Here is a 19,868-nt window from a genome sequence, read left to right as displayed (position 1 = left end):
CCCAATTCGGCATGATATAATATGTCGGTTTATATACTGGTAACAGATGTTAGGTATCACGCACATGTACAAAAGCTTGTTTGACTACTTGATATTTTTCCGACTACTTGATTTCTGTGAAAGGTTTTTCCGACTTCTTGATATTTGTGAAAGGCCGGTTTCAAAGACGCAGATTTGTTTCGAAATGCAAATTAAATTCAAAGCATTGCTCTTGTTTCTTATTGCAACACACGCTGATCAAGGAAACAAAGCGAGAAGTTTGTCTTCTGGAGCAAATGATCATTCTATTCTGACAATAATCTTGAAACAACTATTTAGATTAGAAGCTAAACAAAATAGTCCCCCTCAACTTACAGATTCCTTAGTTCAGACGATAAACGAAAACAAAAAGTTGTATGAAGTATTGCGAAAGCAGTTGACCGTCACCAAAGACGAAACCTGCAAGCTGTCTTCTACAATCAACCTTTTGAAAACAAATTTACAATCGCAAAAGGACAAGTTTAATAGGGAAATTTCAGCATTACGAAAACATCATGGTAAGAGATAATTTTTTATTATGAATAAAATAAAGAATAGGGTGAAAGTCCACTAGGACAACAACCTAGAACAATAAAACAAAAAACTAGAAGTCAATATAAATGGTATACACTTCATCAAGGGAATGAAATATTTAACGAATACCATTGAAAGAAATACCTAGTAGATGTACAAGCCGATCAGTAAGGGAGAAATAAAAGTACATGTGCTGATTAAATAGTGTTTCTAATAAGAAAATTTTAGGTTTTCTAGTAAAAAAATCTTATCTTTCTAGGTAAAACAAATGGTCGATTTACTAACTCTTCCAGTATAAACTGATTTTCTACCTACTAGCTGTACTAAAACGGCTTTTAATCACATGGACAATAAGTTAAATACTTCTAGTATTTGGGTTGATGTATGATCTTTCTCATTAATACTAAGCGTTGTGCCAAAGGAGGGCACATTTGTTCTGTTGTTCAGATCAGAAGCACTGATTTTTTGTGCTATATCAAACTTCCGGGAACCAGTACGCTCGCATATGAACTTAAAAGTATGATGATTTTCAGCACAAATTTTGATAGGTATAGTTTTTACATGAAATAACTGCTACTTTATTTGAACTAAAGACAAAGTACCCATTAATGCTTGAAATTACAGAATTTAATTCTGAAAGCAATAGGGATATGACGTAATGGTCTTATGTATACCTTGAAGGACAGTTGAAGTGAACAGTGCATTAATTTTCTCATTTCAGAAAAAATACCAGCATTCACAGCCATCTTTAGTAATAATGGATATATGCCATTAGCTCGGGGCCAGATATTGAAATTCGATAAAGTTCGCCTCAATATTGGTGGAGGATATGACCCGACCACTGGATATTTTACTGCTAAGAAAACTGGAATTTACTTAATGTCATGCTCGGTTCGCTCTACAGGAAAATCTTTACATGTAACACTTTGGCGAAATAATGATCGAATCATGCTTGCTTATGGGGTAAATTGGAATACGGGCAGCATTAGTATTGCCGTTGATGTGAACGTAGGCGATAAACTTTATATAAAACATAATGATGGTTCTTATGTAAACAACGAAGTTATTCAAGGTGGAACAACATCATTCTTTTCTGGTGTATTTATATCTGGATAACAATGGTTTGATTTTATATCTCACAATCAGATTAAAATTGAAACCGACAAAACATTTAATTTTCTTTCAAAGCAAACTATACTTAGTGTGTTTTTGTTCTTGGGATGTACAAGTACCATTCCACGTCCACGTCCAGTCTGTATTGATGTTAGATTTAATTCTATTAGTTTCCATCTGATGAAATAAGCCTTTTTCAACTGGTTATTGTTTATAGTTTGAACTGTTATACTACTGTCCCGGGTTATGGAAAGGACATGGCGCCCACTAACATGTTCACCCCGCCACATTCTGTAAAGGCCTTAATTCAGTGGTTGGCGTTTTTTCTGTTTTACATATTTATATTTCGTTCATTATTTTGTACATAAATTAGGTCTTTAGATTTTATTCATTTGAAATGTTTTATGATTTTCCTTTCGATCCCTTTTTGACCGACTATGCGGTATAATAGACTTTGCTCATTGTTGAAGGCCGTACGTTGACCTATATGTATTATTTTATCTCTTGTGAAGAGTTGTCTCATTGGCAATCATACCACATCTTCTTATAACTAAAGTAAACACATTGTTTAAAAATTTGCTACATCTGTACATAAGTCTGAAAGTGAAGGGGGTCTAACTTTAATGTGTTTAAAGTGCGACATCTTTGACATGTATTACATTAGATTCAGATTTAAGATTTCATTTATGTCTCACCAATTGTCCGTATCACAGATGATAGTAGAGATGTTCCGAATGTGACCTACCGAATTAGACCCATTACCGGGTCTGTACAAACATGAGCAACACGACGGGTGTAACACGTCGAGCAGGATTTGCTAACCCTTGAGGAGCACCTTTGACCCCCCCCCCCCCCCCCCCCAGTTTTTAATAGGGTTCGTGTTGCTTTGTCTATAATTTGCCATATTGTGTTTTGTACTATTGTTTGTCTGTTTGTCTTTTTCTTGTTTAGCCAATGCGATATCAGTTTATTTCGATTTACTTGTTTTCATGTCCCCTTTGTAGCTTTTGCCTCTCTTTTATATAAACACTATCATCTTACGCGTATGGTCCAAATACTCATATGGTCGGGAACATAAATATTGTATAAAACAGGCAATACCAAAGTCTTGACAATATTCTATTATGCCTATACTTGTCTTCTATTTATCAAATACAAATCTTCTTACGTGTTATAACATTTTTTTATGAACACATCTCCTAAATAAGTGAATAAATTTGTATACTGCACTCGTTCTATTTGAGCAGTCAAAATGCGTTGACCATATATTTCTATGTCATATACAGTCACTGATCTGATATCCTTTTTCCTCATTGATATTTAAATAGAAATTGTCGAAATTATATTTAATTATTCATACGACCTCTTCAACCTGTTCTTGTTTCCAATGTAAACAACGATGCGTTTAACGTCTCAAACTTGTTTCAATTTTTGGAAAAACATATAACTTACTAATATTTTTTGTTTGAAACTTATAAATCATTATGTTTTATGTAAATTGATGATATTTTAGTCTGTTAACAAACGAATTCGTTCACCATTGATTGCCGTTTTCAACAGGTAATGATGTACATTTCATCGTGTTGTATATTTCTCCGCCTGTATGATATGAAACCTTTTTAAAGGGGGATTTTCCCAATACTTATATCAAATAAATAACACTAACACACTAAACAACAATAGAAAATGTTGGGTTTTTTTTAAGATTGCAGTATAAAGACAATAACAGTGCATTGACTTGACATATCAACGATATAAGGATTCGGCCCGAAACGACAGCCTCGTTTGAATTGTTTTACATTGTCTTATCGGGGCCTTTTATAGCTGACTATGCGGTATTGGCGTTGCTCATTGTTGAAGTCCGTACGGTGACCTATAGCTGTTAATGTTTGTTATTTTAGTCTTGTTGTGGGTAGTTGTCTCATTGGCAATCATACCACATCTTACTTTTTATAGCATCGCATTTCCCCGTTTCTAAGCCTCATCCTTATATAGTTGATATGTCAAGTCAATGCACTATTGTTGTCTATATATTGCATTCTCTAATTTTTGTCAGAATTCTGTTACACCAGTTTTCGTCTCGCTTGACGGGGCCAAAAAGGGATACATCAGGGGCGGATCCAGACATTTAAAAAAGGGGGGTCCTAACCCAGGACAAAAAGCGGGGTCCTAACCCAGGACAAAAAGGGGGGTCCAACTTCTTGTCCCCATTCAAATAAAATTGAGAATGGAAATGGGGAATGTGTCAAAGAGACAACAAACCGACCAAATAAAAAACAACAGCAGAAGGTCACCAACAGGTCTTCAATATAGCGAGAAATTCCCGCACCCGGAGGCGTCTTTTCAGCTGACCCTAAACAAATATATACTAGTTCAGTGATAATGAACGCCATACTAATTTCAAAATTGTACACAAGAAACTAAAATTAAAATAAAACAAGACTAACAAAGGCCAGAGGCTCCTGACTTGGGACAGGCGCAAAAATGCGGCGGGGTTAAACATGTTTGTGAGATCTCAACCCTCCCCCTATACCTCTAACCAATGTAGAAAAGTAAACGCATAACAATTCGCACATTAAAATTCAGTTCAAGAGAAGTCCGAGTCTGATGTCAGAAGATGTAACCAAAGAAAATAAACAAAATGACAATAATACATAAATAACAACAGACTACTAGCAGTTAACTGACATGCCAGCTCCAGACTTCAATTAAACTGACTGAAAGATTATGATTTCATCATATGAACATCAGGCACAATCCTTCCCGTGAGGGGTTTAGTATCATACCATCATAACGTATATGAGAAGAACATAACCCGTGTCATGCATTGATTGTCTAATAAAACGGTGTTCCAACCCCCGGACCCAATCCCCCCTCTGGATCCGCGCCTGTTCAAAGGTATGCTGTTTCCGGCGTCGGCTCATCTGCAAATGAACACTCTTTGTTTTTCAAAGATAACATTTTATGTTTTATTTTTACACCACATATTAAAAATATCTAACAGTAATTGTAAGTCATTTTTATTTTCAGCAGTTATAACAATACTATCTGCATATAAAAAAGAACCTTTTTTTTACTATCAACATCAATACCAATATCTTTAAAACTTCATCAATACTAATTTCAGAAGCTAAATCAACATTCTATGTATTTTGACTGTTGATTTAACCATTTTACTATTATGAGCAAAATTTATGAACCACATTTCTTTCTAAATCATATCATATAGATCTTTTTTCTCGTACACCATACATGTACATGTAGTACAGTATACGGTATCAGAGACAATAATTTCATGTACAAATAATATAACACATATAGTTAAAAATACAAATTCAAATGCAAAATCGAACCATAAAAAACTACTTAGGAGATTCTGTGAGTTAATAAAAATAAAATTATATTCTTTAATATAAATTTGCATGTTTTATTTTCTGTTAATCAGCCTATAGAAAATGATAATCGAGAAACCCGTTTCTTATGTGGAGTAGCGATATTTTCTAATATGAAATGGCAAATTTATATGCAGACACTCCCTGTGGTAAAAGATGGTTTTTCATTAAAAACATAATGTGTATCTCAAAATATTCACTAGACAGTCATATACATTTTTTTAAAAGTCTAAAATCCGTCTGGCACTCCCTCCTTGCGGAAATCGGAGTTAGCAGTAACACATCCTTCTTGTCGCTGAAGTATACCTTGTACGACAGACCCTGCACTGTCTTGTACTGTTATATTATGTCCACGTGACAACAATCCATCCAGAATAAACTGAAATAGAAGACGATTATTGCGATTTATCATTTTGTCGAGTTATCATTTTATCGAGTCACGTGTGTTAATAGGGAAGGAAAAGTGCAGTAAATAGGGTAGAAGATACGACAAGGAACGAAAGGATCAACCGTCCAATAGTTTTTAATACCATATCTCATATATTTCTATACTATATACTCATCAGTCACCCACTCACTACTTCAGTGTGATTACTTAGGAACATTCTATTCAGCGTAAGGGTGGGGCTGAGCGTTCACGAACGGCATAGTTTACCCTGTTATGTATGCTCATGAATCTGTTATTCAGTGGTTGTTGTTGAGTTTCTGTCTGTTGTTTCTGACTTTTGTTAATTGTTTTGTATGATAGATAAATCAGGCCGTTGGTAATCTTGTATGACTTATTTAACATTTTGTCATTTTATACCCGTTTATATAGCTGGCTATACGTATTGGTTTTGGTCAATGTTGAAAACCGTACAGTAATATGTAGTTGCTTACAGCCACTTAATTTGGCCTCGAGTTGATACTTGTCTCATTTAAATATCATACCCCATACAATTATGTTACACAGTTTATTTTAAATATTATTAGTAACATTGACACACAGTTTAGTTGTATAGTCCAGTACTCCTCTCATAGCAATTATGCACTACCTTAAAAAACGATTCTATTAAGTTTTCAAATAAAACTATAAAATTAACCACAATAAAATATTCTTTTACACTTTCTGAACTCCGTATCAATGATATTTCTCAGGTTTATTTGAGGAACGGTCTCTCTAACGTTAATAGCGGGTACGAGTCTCGTTTAATCAATTTTGGAAATATTATCCGTTTCTAATAAGGGAGCTACAGTTTGATTTTTATAGTAGGAAGGGGGTTGGCTTAGATGAAATTTGAATAAAATACAGGACAGGAACTTGAGTGAAAAAAATGCCGGATGAGCAACTTGCAAAAAAAGGCAGGACCACAATTCATGTAAAACAAGGAAGGATATGTCTAATGTAAAAACAAATGCAGGACATACATGTAAAAGAGGGAAAAATAAAAATGTGGAACAGAGACTATAACTTCTAAAATTAGATTTTATTTATCTCTGGACCTCCCTACGGGCACCCTTCCCATAAAGAGCTAAAGGTAGCTCCCTTATGTAACCTCTATGGTTAATTGTCTATACTTACTTGTGGAAATCCTTTTTCAACAGCAATATTAGGAGGAAGTAACTGATGATGTACTCGTCTATGGTCAATAGCCTCCTTTATACTAAAACCTAACCATTGGGTCAATATTGTAACCTGAAAATTAAACCATGTGTATTATAGGAAACTGAGTAAAACTATGTGTTTTCAAAGCCATGACTATAAAACCATTGAAGATGAAGGTTAAAGACAGAAAACCCAATACTTTCGTAAATAAACTTTGACGGACCGTTGCAGCCATAATCTTATACATTAATGCAATTGTTTTAAGAAATAGGAATTCACAGAAGAAAGGTACTTTTAGAATCATGTCAATACCAATTCCATGCCAAAGAGAAGGGGCGGTAAACGTGTGCATGGTATTCGGGTATAGTAGTATCAGAACTGTTACTTGACGATTCTAAATAAAGGAATGATCTGGTTCAGATCCTCAATCAGAAACCAAATACATATATATATATGTGTAAGCTAAATCATTAAACAAGCTTTAACCAAAAGAGCACAGGCATAACGATAAAAACATCCGTATATTCGTTTAATGTAAAGAGCTAGTTTAACCTAGACTTCAGAATGAACCATAATATGCGCAACAGCTTTTTTTTATATCCATCAGTGGTATTATTAAACTAAATCAGTGTAACTCACCATTGCCGTGGAAGTAATTATCTTCGTACCACCCGAGGCTCCGACGACTAGATTAACCACGCCGTCAGGACCAACTACAATACTAGGAGACATTGAGGAAAGTGGGCGTTTTCCAGGTTTAATAAAATTTGCTGGGGATGCATGAAGACCAAAAGCATTCACCGTGTTTGGTGTAGAGAAATCGTCCATCTCGTTGTTAAATATAATACCAGTTCGACTTCCAACAACTTTAGATCCGAAACTAAAATACATATACATACATTCATTTTAAGCATTAAATTAAAGCAGCCATTTTTGTTTGTAATTTGTGATGGTCAATGACAATTTGCTTCCTGTTCTGCTGTTTAGAATATTTCGTTGTGTTTTTCATGTAATAACATATTTGTAGTTCTTCTTTGAATAATGATAAAGTTTTTACTATGTCAATCGCTCTATAATTCAAGTAAACCACTTTATATTACTTTTTAACGGTTGACAGTTTAGAATTAAACTATTTCGAGCCCGCGCGCAGACTAGAAATGAGTGCTGATGTGATCTGTCAACCTCTTAAGCAAAGTTATATTAAAATTGTTTTTCATGAGAATGTTAATACAAGAAGATGAGGGAAATACAAGTAAACAGTATTCCGAAACAATAGAACCATCAAAACATCTATATTATGAGGCCATTATTCGGTCTCCAACAATAATCGCGAAACATTTATATTACACGTTATCACTTACTGAAGATTGATTGTACTGGTTACCGACACTGCATCTCCATTAGGAGCCAGTACAGACAAGTGTGAAGTTCCAGACGAATTTAATCTGTCAAAAAAAGTTGGCCCGTAGTATTCTGTTCCGAAAGTTTGACTATCCGAAATCTGAGAACGTATTTCATCGGCATACTCCTCGGACGTTAAGGTTCTGACAAACTATAATAAAAATTAGAAAGCTTTTTGTTTAGTTTATGTCTACATGAATACCTTAGCTTATAGAAATGAAATACATTACAATATCAAATATGAATCAAAACTAATAATTAACATGACTATAAAAACAGTGCAGATTGAAGATTTTCTTTCTTTTAAGCGATAAAACTGCAGTTCAAAAGCGTGTTTTTTGTAAGTAGAAATCTTGTCATTTGCACAATTTCGTATGTTTTAAAATTGCATTAAACATTCCTACGTGCTACAATTCTTTTTACTTGTAAGCAAGAAAAACATGTTTTCTATACATGCCTTCATATTTTCGCTGTTTTTTGCCTGATCTACTTTCAATTGATTTACAAACATTTAAGTATATATTACATATTTTTTTTCGTTAATTTTTTGTCCATAAATGAGGCCGTTAATTTTTCTCGCGTTTTCCAATTGTCATTTCGAGGTTTTCTTTATAGCTGACCATCCGGTATGGTCTTTGTTCATTGTTGAAAGCAATACTGTGAACTATATTTGTTTATTTCTGTGTCATTTTGGTCAAAGAGTTGATACATTTGCAATCATACCACATTATCTTTCTTTTTATATATATGATATGTACTGACCTCGTTTAATTCTTCGTTAAAAGCCGCGTCTTCAACATCTCCATCACCAAGGTTCGTTCGTTTAGCAAAACCAAACTTAAAAGCTTCTATGATTCTATGCCAAATCACTATTTCTTTTTGTTTACATGAAAGACTTTTCTCGTTCAGGTTATATCCTACAATACCATGTAAAAATAAAGATGCCTAGTTCACATACTACTGAATGTTAACAATAGGTCATTCATACATCGAGTTTGAAAATACCGTTACAAGTTCATCATTCGTACAAAATGTTCAGGAGGGATGAAAGATACCAGAAGAACAGTCAAACTCACAAATCGAAAAAAAAAATGACAACGCCATGGCTAAATTGAAAACAAAAACAAATAAACAATAGTACACATGACACAACATAATCGTTATATAAAACTAACGAATAAGCATCACAAACCCCACCAAAAACTGGGGTTTTCTCAGGTGCTCCGGAAGGAAAGCAATTCCTGCTCCACATGTTGCTCAAACTGTATACATATAACTTCATAAAAAATATTGTTTCATTCATCATAAACAAAATCGTAGCTTTAAATGAGTCGAAGAGCTCTAGCTCTGTACCCGGCGATATCTTGATCATTAAGACTAAAACTAGCTTAGTATTTCAATGTCCTTAAAGCACATTTCCGGCTATCAAACCAGAATAGTAATCTAAAAAAAACTATCCTCTAGATGAAAAAGTATTCCAGGTAAAGTTGATCTAAGTGTTCTATGTAAATTGTGTGCAAGGTGAAAGGGGTTTCAGGTGAAAGGGGTTTCGAGTAAGGGCAAGTCCATATTAAAGGTGTTCCACAAGAAAGATGTTCCAGGTGAAAGAGCAGGTAAAACATCTTATTCTAGTACTAACCGTCCAGTATATTCAATATGAACTGTAAAATTGCTCCGCTAGAAGGTGGCGGAGGGGAGAAAACAGTTTGTTCTGTGTTTAGTTTGACTACCAACGGATCCTTTACTAGTGCCCTGTACCCAGCAAGGTCATTCTCAGTGATGATACCTCCTGTAAAAAGAAACATGACTTTACAAAATGGAAATATATTTTATTCTATTATACTATTATATCATAACAATTGCCACTTTCGACCATTCTCGATACACCTATAATAACTTAGAACTAAATTAATTACACAGACTAAAAAGGTAAATGTACAAAGTCTTTAACAACAAAAAAGTGTGGACTTGATGATGCATAAAAATTTGAAGGTAGGCATTTCAATTGAATGCAGATAGCTATATAGGGAGGCAGTAAAAAGAAATTTATGTTTGGCCTCAGTGCATGATGCAAAGTTTCCAAGTCGAGGATCTTAAATGACTGCTACATCATTACGCGCACCCTGTATTACAATTTAATACAGATAGGGAGACAGGAAACCTGACTATACGTTTATTCACTACATCTTACCCGCACCCTGTATTACAATTAAATACAGATAGGGAGACATGAAACATAACTATACGTTTGGCTTACGCAGTGATGCTTATATCAATCTTCACTGCATCTTACCCGCACCCTGTATTACAATTAAACACAGATAGGGAGACAGGAAACATAACTATACGTTTGACTTACGCAGTGATGCTTATGTCAATCTTCGCTACATCTTACCTGCATCCTGTATGTCCGCCACTATATCTTCCGTTAATCTGCCTTTATAGAAAGCATCAACACCTTCATAAGCAATTATCTCCAAACTTCTGGCTAATTTTGGCCTTTTAACAGTTTCCCCAGCTTCATAGAAACGCCCTGTTGCTGGGTTTACTATTAAATCTCTGTAAAAATATAATCTATGTCAAGGAAAGTGTTTTTCGTAGTCCAAATATCTATGTTCTCTCTGAAAAAAAAAATTGTTATCGAATCCCAAAGGAGACGACTAATCGTCATTAGTATCAAATAACTACATAATTTCTTTAGTATTACTAGCTCGAATATTATTTCACCTTCTTAGCATTTAAGCAAATTCTGTTGAAAAAAACATAAACAGAAAACTCATGAATAATTTATTGTTGGGGGATTTAATTTGTGTATTTCGTTCAAAAAGCTCAAAAGATTAATTGAGTTTCATACTCCGTTTCATACTCCCTATGTTAAATTGGTCTTGAAAGACTACAATAAATCTAAGCAATCGAGTATGCCCGAAAACAAATGGTTAATATTACTACACATGCTATCTATAATTAGATGTTTGGTATATTTTAACGTTGAGGAAACAGCTTTACCGATAATTATCAGATTATGATAAAAAGCATATGTACTAACTTTAACCCCTGGAATTTTTCAATAGTTTCGGTTTGACGTGACATAGCAAAAGCGACGGGGGATCCAACCACTATACCCTCCCGACATAATTGTATTGATGGCTGAAACAATTCTTTCCATGGAAGTCTTCCACCGATCTGATGAGCTAACCAATAACCACGTATCTCACCAGGAACACCAACAGCCAAACCACCTAAAACCAAGAATATTTTCTTTCATAAATAAAGGCAGCAGTAGTATACCGCTGTTCAAAAGTCATACATCGCTTATGAGAAAAAAAATCCGGGTTACAAACCGAGGGAAACACATCGACTATAAGAGGAAAACAACGAAACAGAACACAGAAGTGCCGCAAAAAAAAACCAAATACTTATGATAATATGTAACAAATAATCTCAAAAGTCAATAAATAGTAATTTCATAAAAGAAAGACCAAATATTAAGAGATAAGTGACGAGACAATGATCTGCGAAAAGGACAGTCACGGGACCATATGGTGGTAAAACATCATTCCTCTCAACTCGGCCGATTCTTCCGTTCATCGAGAATGCCCGATTATAGTATTACAAGTACTCTATTATCTAATTCGAAATTTATATCAAAAATTAATTTATCTTTTTAGTATTTATATATGATCGTTTGGTGTTTTGTCCGACATTTCTAAAATGGGCTTACAAAGTAAATGTTTTCTGATTGCTTTATTGTTTTATCTTTAAACTTATGATCAAGACAAATCTCTTCTCCAAGTGTTGGTAGTGATAAGTAAAATCACAAAAATACTGAACTCAGAGGAAAATCAATTTGGAAAGTCCATAATCACATGGCAAAATCAAAAAACAAAACGCATCAAAAACGAATGGACAAGAACTGTCATATTCCTGACTTTATACGTACCTAATGTAGATGATCTATTGACAAACATGGTCTCATTAGCTTCACTGGGAGCCGTTTCACGAGCCATGATCGTGTATGCAGACCTATACTCCCTGAAATCAAGATGTTGTCGGCGATAAGTAAACTCTTATATACACATTATCTTTCAAAAGTTAGTGGCAGTTATAAATGTGAACCGACTGGTCAATTTCTATGCTTATATCACGTGATAAAGCTCAGATATCGAAAAATCAACTCAGTAACTGTACGATTTGAGTGGCAAACGGTCTTTAAGTTTTAGAAAGCAATGTTCGATACTAGTTCTTGATTTTAGATGCATTGTTTTAAATATTTTTTCTACTCGATAATAACACAGTAACACATGAATGGAAACTGCCATATTCATAGTATGTTCCTTGTCTACAAGCCAAATATGACTCATCACCGGGAGTCGCAATTTATGGAATTCAGGACATGAGCAGCAAAATATGAATATGCATATCCTATCAGGACACGTGATACCACTCCCAATTCATGTTATTTATTCTGATTTGTTTGATTTAGTTGTTGTCCTCTTTTGTTTTGGTTCTAATTGTTAAATGCATTAGTTTAAAGTTTAAGCTGATGTTTAGATCGGTTTTATACTATTTTTAAGATCAAAGAGAAAAAAAAATTATCAGAGGAAAATGCTGCCAAATAAGCATGAAAATGCGATAGACTTGTCATTACTGAAGTGCTTTTTTTATCAGAAAAAAATCTGCTATTAATAAGATATCAATTTGATGACAAATTTCATTCCAAAGCTAAAACTGCAAAACATCTTCTTAAAGTTTCACTAAATCTGGAAATTTTAGATGATAATACTTCCTATTTTATCAAAACTAATTGTTCTTTTTAAAACAAGGGAAAAGAGAAAATATATTTAGTTTCTAAAAGTATCTTTGTAGATCAGATGTAAGATGCCTATATCTAACACAAATACTTACTTATTATAAACTGTCATGAAAAATCCACCTCCTATGCCACAGCTGTGAAAGTTAGTAACACACTGACATAGAAGAGTGGCAATAGCGGCATCTACAGCTGACCCATGACGGCTTCTCATGATGTGACTACAATAACAAACAAAAATGAATTTATTCGTCTTGTTCGTTTGTTCGCTTTTCCGTTTTAAATAATCTTATCATAGATTTTTGCATGAAGGGCAGAATTTATATTTAATTTGTTTTAAAAGTATAACCGTTGGCAACAACGACATAAACAATGTGAAAAAATAATGTTAAATAATTATATAAACGTAAAAATACTAGTACCCTCTCTATCCTCTTGCTTCTCATTTTGCCAAAACTTTATAACATGTAAATACCTAATCTCATTTTTTCGATAACATGTAAATACATAATCTCATGTTCAGATAACATGTAAATACATAATCTCATGTTCCGATAACATGTAAATACCTAATATCATGTTCAGATAACATGTTAATACCTAATCTCATTTTCCGATAACATGTAAATACAAAATCTCATTTTCCGATAACATGTAAATACATAATCTCATTTTCCGATAACATGTAAATACATAATCTCATTTTCCGATAACATGTAAATACATAATCTCATTTTCCGATAACATGTAAATACATAATCTCATTTTCCGATAACATGTTAATACCTAATCTCATTTTCCAATAACATGTAAATACCTAATCTCATTTTCCGATAACATGTAAATACATAATCTCATGTTCAGATAACATGTTAATACATAATCTCATGTTCAGATTACATGTAAATACATAATCTCATTTTCCGATAACATGTAAATACATAATCTCATGTTCAGATAACATGTAAATACATAATCTCATTTTCCGATAACATGTAAATACATAATCTCATTTTCCGATAACATGGTAATACATAATCTCATGTTCAGATAACATGTTAATACCTAATCTCATTTTCCGATAACATGTAAATACAAAATCTCATTTTCCGATAACATGTAAATACATAATCTCATTTTCCGATAACATGTAAATACATAATCTCATTTTCCAATAACATGTAAATACCTAATCTCATTTTTCGATAACATGTTTATACATAATCTCATGTTCAGATAACATGTTAATACATAATCTCATGTTCAGATAACATGTAAATACATAATATCATGTTCAGATAACATGTTAATACCTAATCTCATTTTCCGATAACATGTAAATACAAAATCTCATTTTCCGATAACATGTAAATACATAATCTCATTTTCCGATAACATGTAAATACATAATCTCATTTTCCGATAACATGTAAATACATAATCTCATTTTCCGATAACATGTAAATACATAATCTCATTTTCCGATAACATGTTAATACCTAATCTCATTTTCCAATAACATGTAAATACCTAATCTCATTTTCCGATAACATGTAAATACATAATCTCATGTTCAGATAACATGTTAATACATAATCTCATGTTCCGATAACATGTAAATACATAATCTCATTTTCCGATAACATGTAAATACATAATCTCATGTTCAGATAACATGCAAATACATAATCTCATGTTCAGATTACATGTAAATACATAATCTCATTTTCCGATAACATGTAAATACATAATCTCATGTTCAGATAACATGTAAATACATAATCTCATTTTCCGATAACATGTAAATACATAATCTCATTTTCCGATAACATGTAAATACATAATCTCATGTTCAGATAACATGTAAATACATAATCTCATTTTCCGATAACATGGTAATACATAATCTCATGTTCAGATAACATGTTAATACCTAATCTCATTTTCCGATAACATGTAAATACAAAATCTCATTTTCCGATAACATGTAAATACATAATCTCATGTTCAGATAACATGTAAATACCTAATCTCATTTTCCGATAACATGTCAATACATAATCTCATGTTCAGATAACATGTTAATACATAATCTCATTTTCCGATAACATGTAAATACATAATCTCATTTTCCAATAACATGTAAATACCTAATCTCATTTTTCGATAACATGTTTATACATAATCTCATGTTCAGATAACATGTTAATACATAATCTCATGTTCAGATAACATGTAAATACATAATCTCATGTTCAGATAACATGTTAATACATTATATCATGTTCAGATAACATGTAAATACATAATCTCATTTCCCGATAACATGTAAATACATAATCTCATGTTCCAAAACATGTAAATACATAATCTCATGTTCCAAAACATGTAAATACATAATCTCATGTTCAGATAACATGTAAATACATTATCTCATGTTCAGATAACATGTAAATACATAATCTCATGTTCAGATTACATGTAAATACATAATCTCATGTTCCAATAACATGTAAATACATAATCTCATGTTCACAAAACATGTTAATACATAATCTCGTGTTCAAATAACATGTTAATACATAATACCATATTCAGATAACATGCTTATACATAATATCATGTTCAGATTACAAGTTAATACATTATCTTATATACCGATCAAAAAGTAAATATATATCTTTTATTTCTAATGACTTATAAAGGATATTTGCATGTATCAAGGTTCTCGATGCATGATGAATAATTACCTAATATATACTTAACTATACTTAGCATTTAGTAAAAAAACACTGTAAACATATATTTTCTCATGTGTGCTCATAAAAAGCATGCATGTTCCACTATATTGCATTTTTTTAGACACAGTTGTTTTAATTGAATTATACCTTGAACATGTAATATGGAGAGACCTCTCATAGGATGTGCCTGTTGCTCAATCCTTTTCATATCTTGATAAATAAAATATGTTTAAAATCAAATATATAATCTTACGTTCCGATCCTTGCACATGGAGTTCCAGCATCAGACGCCACAGCAGCAGATCTATAATGTCCCTCTATGGAATCGGATTCAAACCGAGGCTCTGTTTCGGTTTTACTGGAAACTGTTTGGTGACGTCCATTGTTATGGTATTTTCTGTGCCGAAAGCTAAATCCTGTCACCAGAAGAACAAAATAGTTTGTGAACACAATCATACAAAGACAGAAACGTAAGAAAATCAATTAAATAGGTGAGGACATTTTTTTTAATCAAAATGTTTGATACGTTTGAGAATATTAGGAAAAAGTGGCACTTGGATATGTCTAAATCAGAAAATAACCTTGATTTAATATTAATTGTATAAATAGGTATTTATTTTATGAAATGTTGCACGTATGCAAAATTTAAAAATTGATTTTTCAACACAACGTTTTTCTATTACAATAAATTATCTTGCATCATTAAATTCAATTTCCTTCATCTTCATAGGTGTTAATAACTGTACAACAATACAGGCTTTTATTTTAAAAACAAAATTAATGTACGTAGTATATTTTCTGATTCTCATTCAGCATAGAGTCATTCCTTTCCTATTGGACCCTAGTTGTCACAGATGTGTTTCATCATAGCATAATGAAACAAAATCTACTCTTTCCCCTCTACTTTTCAATATGATTCAAATACATTCATGTGTCCACACTTCGCTTACAAGGTATTACAGAAGGTATGTCCCGGCTCTTGTACTGTTATGTCCTTATTCGCACTTGTAATTATATTGATTACGCAGTATCATAGCGTGTAGAAGAAGTAACCAAATCTTGATTTGCACATGTAACTGTTTCAGTACAATAGAGTGGAAAAAACATCTTTTAATAAAGAAGTCAAAGACAATGTTCAATTTGTTACCTTCGACTTATTGCACTTGTAAATTATTGAAAATAAAATCGTTCATCTTCGAAAGAAATAAAACTCTTTGGTACGATAACCTTGATTTAATATTAAATATATGAATAGGTATTTATTTCATTAAAATGTTGCACGTATGCGAAGTTTAAAAATTCATTTTTCAACACATAAGTTTTTCTATTACTATAAATCCTCTTGCGTCATTAAATTCAAATGCTTTCATCTTCATAAAATAAAACCGTTTTAAAACGTTAATAAATTAATGAAACGAAATTCATATTATGAAATGTGGACGTATGCCAAGTTTAAAAACATAACATTTCGTGATTGTGCCTCTCCTTATCATCAAATTAAACGAATTTCACAGTGTCCTAACCAGTCAAAGAACATGTGCAAAAGTCATAAGGCATGTCACCTAAAAAACAGGCGAACACATAGGTTTCGACAATAAAGAAGACTCGTAGGTCTTCATAACTGTACACCAATACATATTGAGTTAGGCTTTTATTTTGAAAACAAAATCAATGTACGAAAGTATATTTCCTGATTCTTATTTTACATAGAGTCATTCCCTCTTTATTGGAAACTAGTTGACACAGATGTATTCCATTGTAGTACCATAAAAACAAAATCTACTCTTTTCTCTCTACTTTTCAATTTGATTCAAATACATTCATGTGTCCACACTTCGCTAAAAAGGTATTACAGAAGGTATGTCCCGGTTCTTGTACTGTTATGTCCTTATTCGCACTTGTAATTATGTTAATTACGCAGTATCATAGCGTGCAGAAGAAGTAACCAAATCTTGATTTGCACATGTAATTGTTTCAGTACTATTGAGTGGAAAAAAATCATTTTAAAGAAGTCAAAGAAAATTTTAAATTTGTTACCTTGGACTTATTGCACTTGTAAATTATTGAAAATAAAATCGTTCATCTTCGGGAGGAATAAAACTCTTTGATACAATAACCTTGATCTTATATAAATGTATAAATAGGTATTTATTTTATGAAATGTTGCACGTATGCAAAATTTAAAAATTGATTTTTCCACACAAAGTTTTTCTATTACAATAAATTCTCTTGCGTCATTAAATTCAAATGCCTTCATCTTCATGAAATAAAACCGTTTTTAACGATAATAAATTTATGAAACGAAAGTCATATTATAAAATGTACACGTATGCCAAGTTTAAAAACATTACATTCAGTGATTGTGCCTCTCCTTATCATCAAATTAAACGAATTTCACAGTGTCCTAACCAGTCAAAGAAAATGTGCAAGATTAATAATGCATGTCACCTAAAAAATGGCTAACACATAGGTTTCGACAACAAGGAAGACTCGTAGGTCTTCATAACTGTACACCAATACATATTGAGTTAGGCTTTTATTTTGAAAACAAAATTAATGTACGTTAGTTTATTTCCTGATTCTTATTTTGCATAGAGTCATTCCTTTCCTATTGGAACCTAGTTGACATAGATGTATTCCAATATTGCATAATGAAACAAAATCTTCCCTTTTCTCACTACTTTTCAATTTAAATCAAAAACATTATTCATGTGTCAACATTGCATTAACAAGGTATCAGAAGTATCGTCCGGACACTTGTTCTTTTATGTCCTTATTTGCATTTATAATTATGTTAATTACTCAATATCATAGCGTGTAGAATAAGTTACCAAATCTTAATTTGCACATGTAATTTTTTCAGTATTCATATTAGTTTTGTTAACTTTTGAAGTACTTAACTTATTATTGATTGCAATGAAGTTTCATATGTTTTATCAACATCCAAGAATAGTGTCACTATCCCAAATTTCAAGTACGCATTTTCAGTTTTTAAAATTACATCGTCATGTTCGTTTTTATTGGTTGTCCACAAATGATGGTAGTAGCATAGAAAAAGGTTCAATAAGAATATTATTATTACATTATCATTACATTCAATAATATTTCAAATTCACGACAATATGCCTTATGTGATCATTTCATAATTTGCACTTTTAACTACTCCATATAGAAGACGTTATTAAATTCGTATTTGAACTTTCAATTGTAACCATTATCATAGGGTTTTAAAACCCTGTTTGTTTTATTAAGAACAATGTTGCAGATGTTACCATGAACTTATTTGAACTTGTAATTATGTCAATTATTCAGTATCATAGCATTTCAACACTCTGGGGTTTTTTTCTTTCTTCTTATTAAGACCAATGTTGTAGATTTTAACATGACGTTCAAAGTATTTGTAATCGGTATCATAGCGTTTTTTAAATATTTGTAACTCATGACAATTTCCAAGGCGTTCAGATGTAACCATGAACTGATGTGCAATTGTAATCATGTCAATTTATCAGCCACATATTACCTTTTACATTTTTGTGATATCGATAGGACAGTCTCATATCCATATTTGCACTTGTAAAAAATGTGTGTGTATCGTACCACAGTTACAAGACAACATTTTCAACTTATATGTATTTACTCTGAATACACTAAATTCATTAACAAATTTCGTCTTGTACATGTGACCGTAGGTTTAAAACTGTGGCATGTATCAGGTTAACGTGGCAGATGTTTCTTTAGAAAAAGATTGTTCAGATTTATTTTAATTTCAAGACATCATAAATTTGAATAAGATAAAGTATAATTAATTTTTCATGATAAAACAGCTTTTTTAAATTATAGTACAAATCTTTGACCATATCACAGTTCGTGACAGTTATTTCATATTTTCTATATTTTTGTTATATTTTAATCCTTCGTCTTCAATCGAAACAAAAATGTTTTAGAACACTTCTAGAATTTACTTGTATGTATATCATACCTTACATAGAATATTTATAAACAAAAGTTTAGATTTTGGCAATTATATCAGAAAAAGACTAAACAGAACAGCGATTTGTATTACTATACGACAGCAGTGATCCGGTATGAATTTGATGACAGATAAATAGACGCAATTAATATTCCATTATTACGTAAAATCTTACGAAAGTATTACTGCATATTAAAAACAAAAACACTCTATCCGTTTTATCAAAACTAATTCCTCTTTTTTAAACAAGAAAAATAGATCAAATATTTATTAATTAGATGAAAAGCTAAAATCTATAACATGA

General features: G+C 32.1%; 2 protein-coding genes across 2 annotated transcripts; one reads left to right on the top strand and one right to left on the bottom strand.

Moving 5' to 3' along the window:
* The first annotated feature begins 100 nt into the window (after positions 1–100).
* On the top strand, positions 101–1,700 carry LOC134719433 (otolin-1-like). Its single transcript, XM_063582433.1, has 2 exons — positions 101–536; positions 1,274–1,700. The coding sequence occupies exons 1-2, from the start codon at positions 185–187 to the stop codon at positions 1,666–1,668; spliced, it is 747 nt and encodes a 248-aa protein (XP_063438503.1). The 5' UTR covers positions 101–184; the 3' UTR covers positions 1,669–1,700.
* A 3,407-nt stretch (positions 1,701–5,107) lies between these two features.
* Positions 5,108–19,157, bottom strand: LOC134717635 (glutathione hydrolase 1 proenzyme-like). The gene is made up of 12 exons (XM_063580129.1): positions 19,115–19,157; positions 15,848–16,010; positions 12,949–13,074; positions 11,984–12,075; positions 11,090–11,282; positions 10,439–10,602; positions 9,683–9,832; positions 8,806–8,960; positions 8,004–8,194; positions 7,282–7,522; positions 6,619–6,732; positions 5,108–5,436 (listed from the first exon to the last, which is right to left on the bottom strand). Exons 1-12 carry the CDS (start codon positions 19,155–19,157, stop codon positions 5,287–5,289), a joined length of 1,782 nt encoding a protein of 593 aa, XP_063436199.1. The 3' UTR covers positions 5,108–5,286.
* Between the last annotated feature and the right edge of the window lie 711 nt (positions 19,158–19,868).

Source organism: Mytilus trossulus, chromosome 5 (genome assembly GCF_036588685.1).
Source record: "Mytilus trossulus isolate FHL-02 chromosome 5, PNRI_Mtr1.1.1.hap1, whole genome shotgun sequence".
Lineage (NCBI taxonomy): Eukaryota > Metazoa > Mollusca > Bivalvia > Mytilida > Mytilidae > Mytilus > Mytilus trossulus.
Note: the sequence above shows the minus strand (reverse complement) of the source record. Positions and strands in the feature narration are given on the sequence as shown.

Bases quoted from the DNA above. Each gene is read 5' to 3' on its own strand.
- LOC134717635 (XM_063580129.1), bottom strand. From the start codon at position 19,157: ATGGATATGAGACTGTCCTATCGATATCACAAAAATGTAAAAG. The intron at 8,961-9,682 runs GTTAGTACTAGA...ATGGTATTGTAG, and splicing joins CATATTGAATATACTGGACG to GATATAACCTGAACGAGAAA. The intron at 6,733-7,281 runs GTGAGTTACACT...TTTAATTTTCAG, and splicing joins TAATTACTTCCACGGCAATG to GTTACAATATTGACCCAATG.
- LOC134719433 (XM_063582433.1), top strand. From the start codon at position 185: ATGCAAATTAAATTCAAAGCATTGCTCTTGTTTCTTATTGCAACACAC. The intron at 537-1,273 runs GTAAGAGATAAT...TTCTCATTTCAG, and splicing joins AGCATTACGAAAACATCATG to AAAAAATACCAGCATTCACA.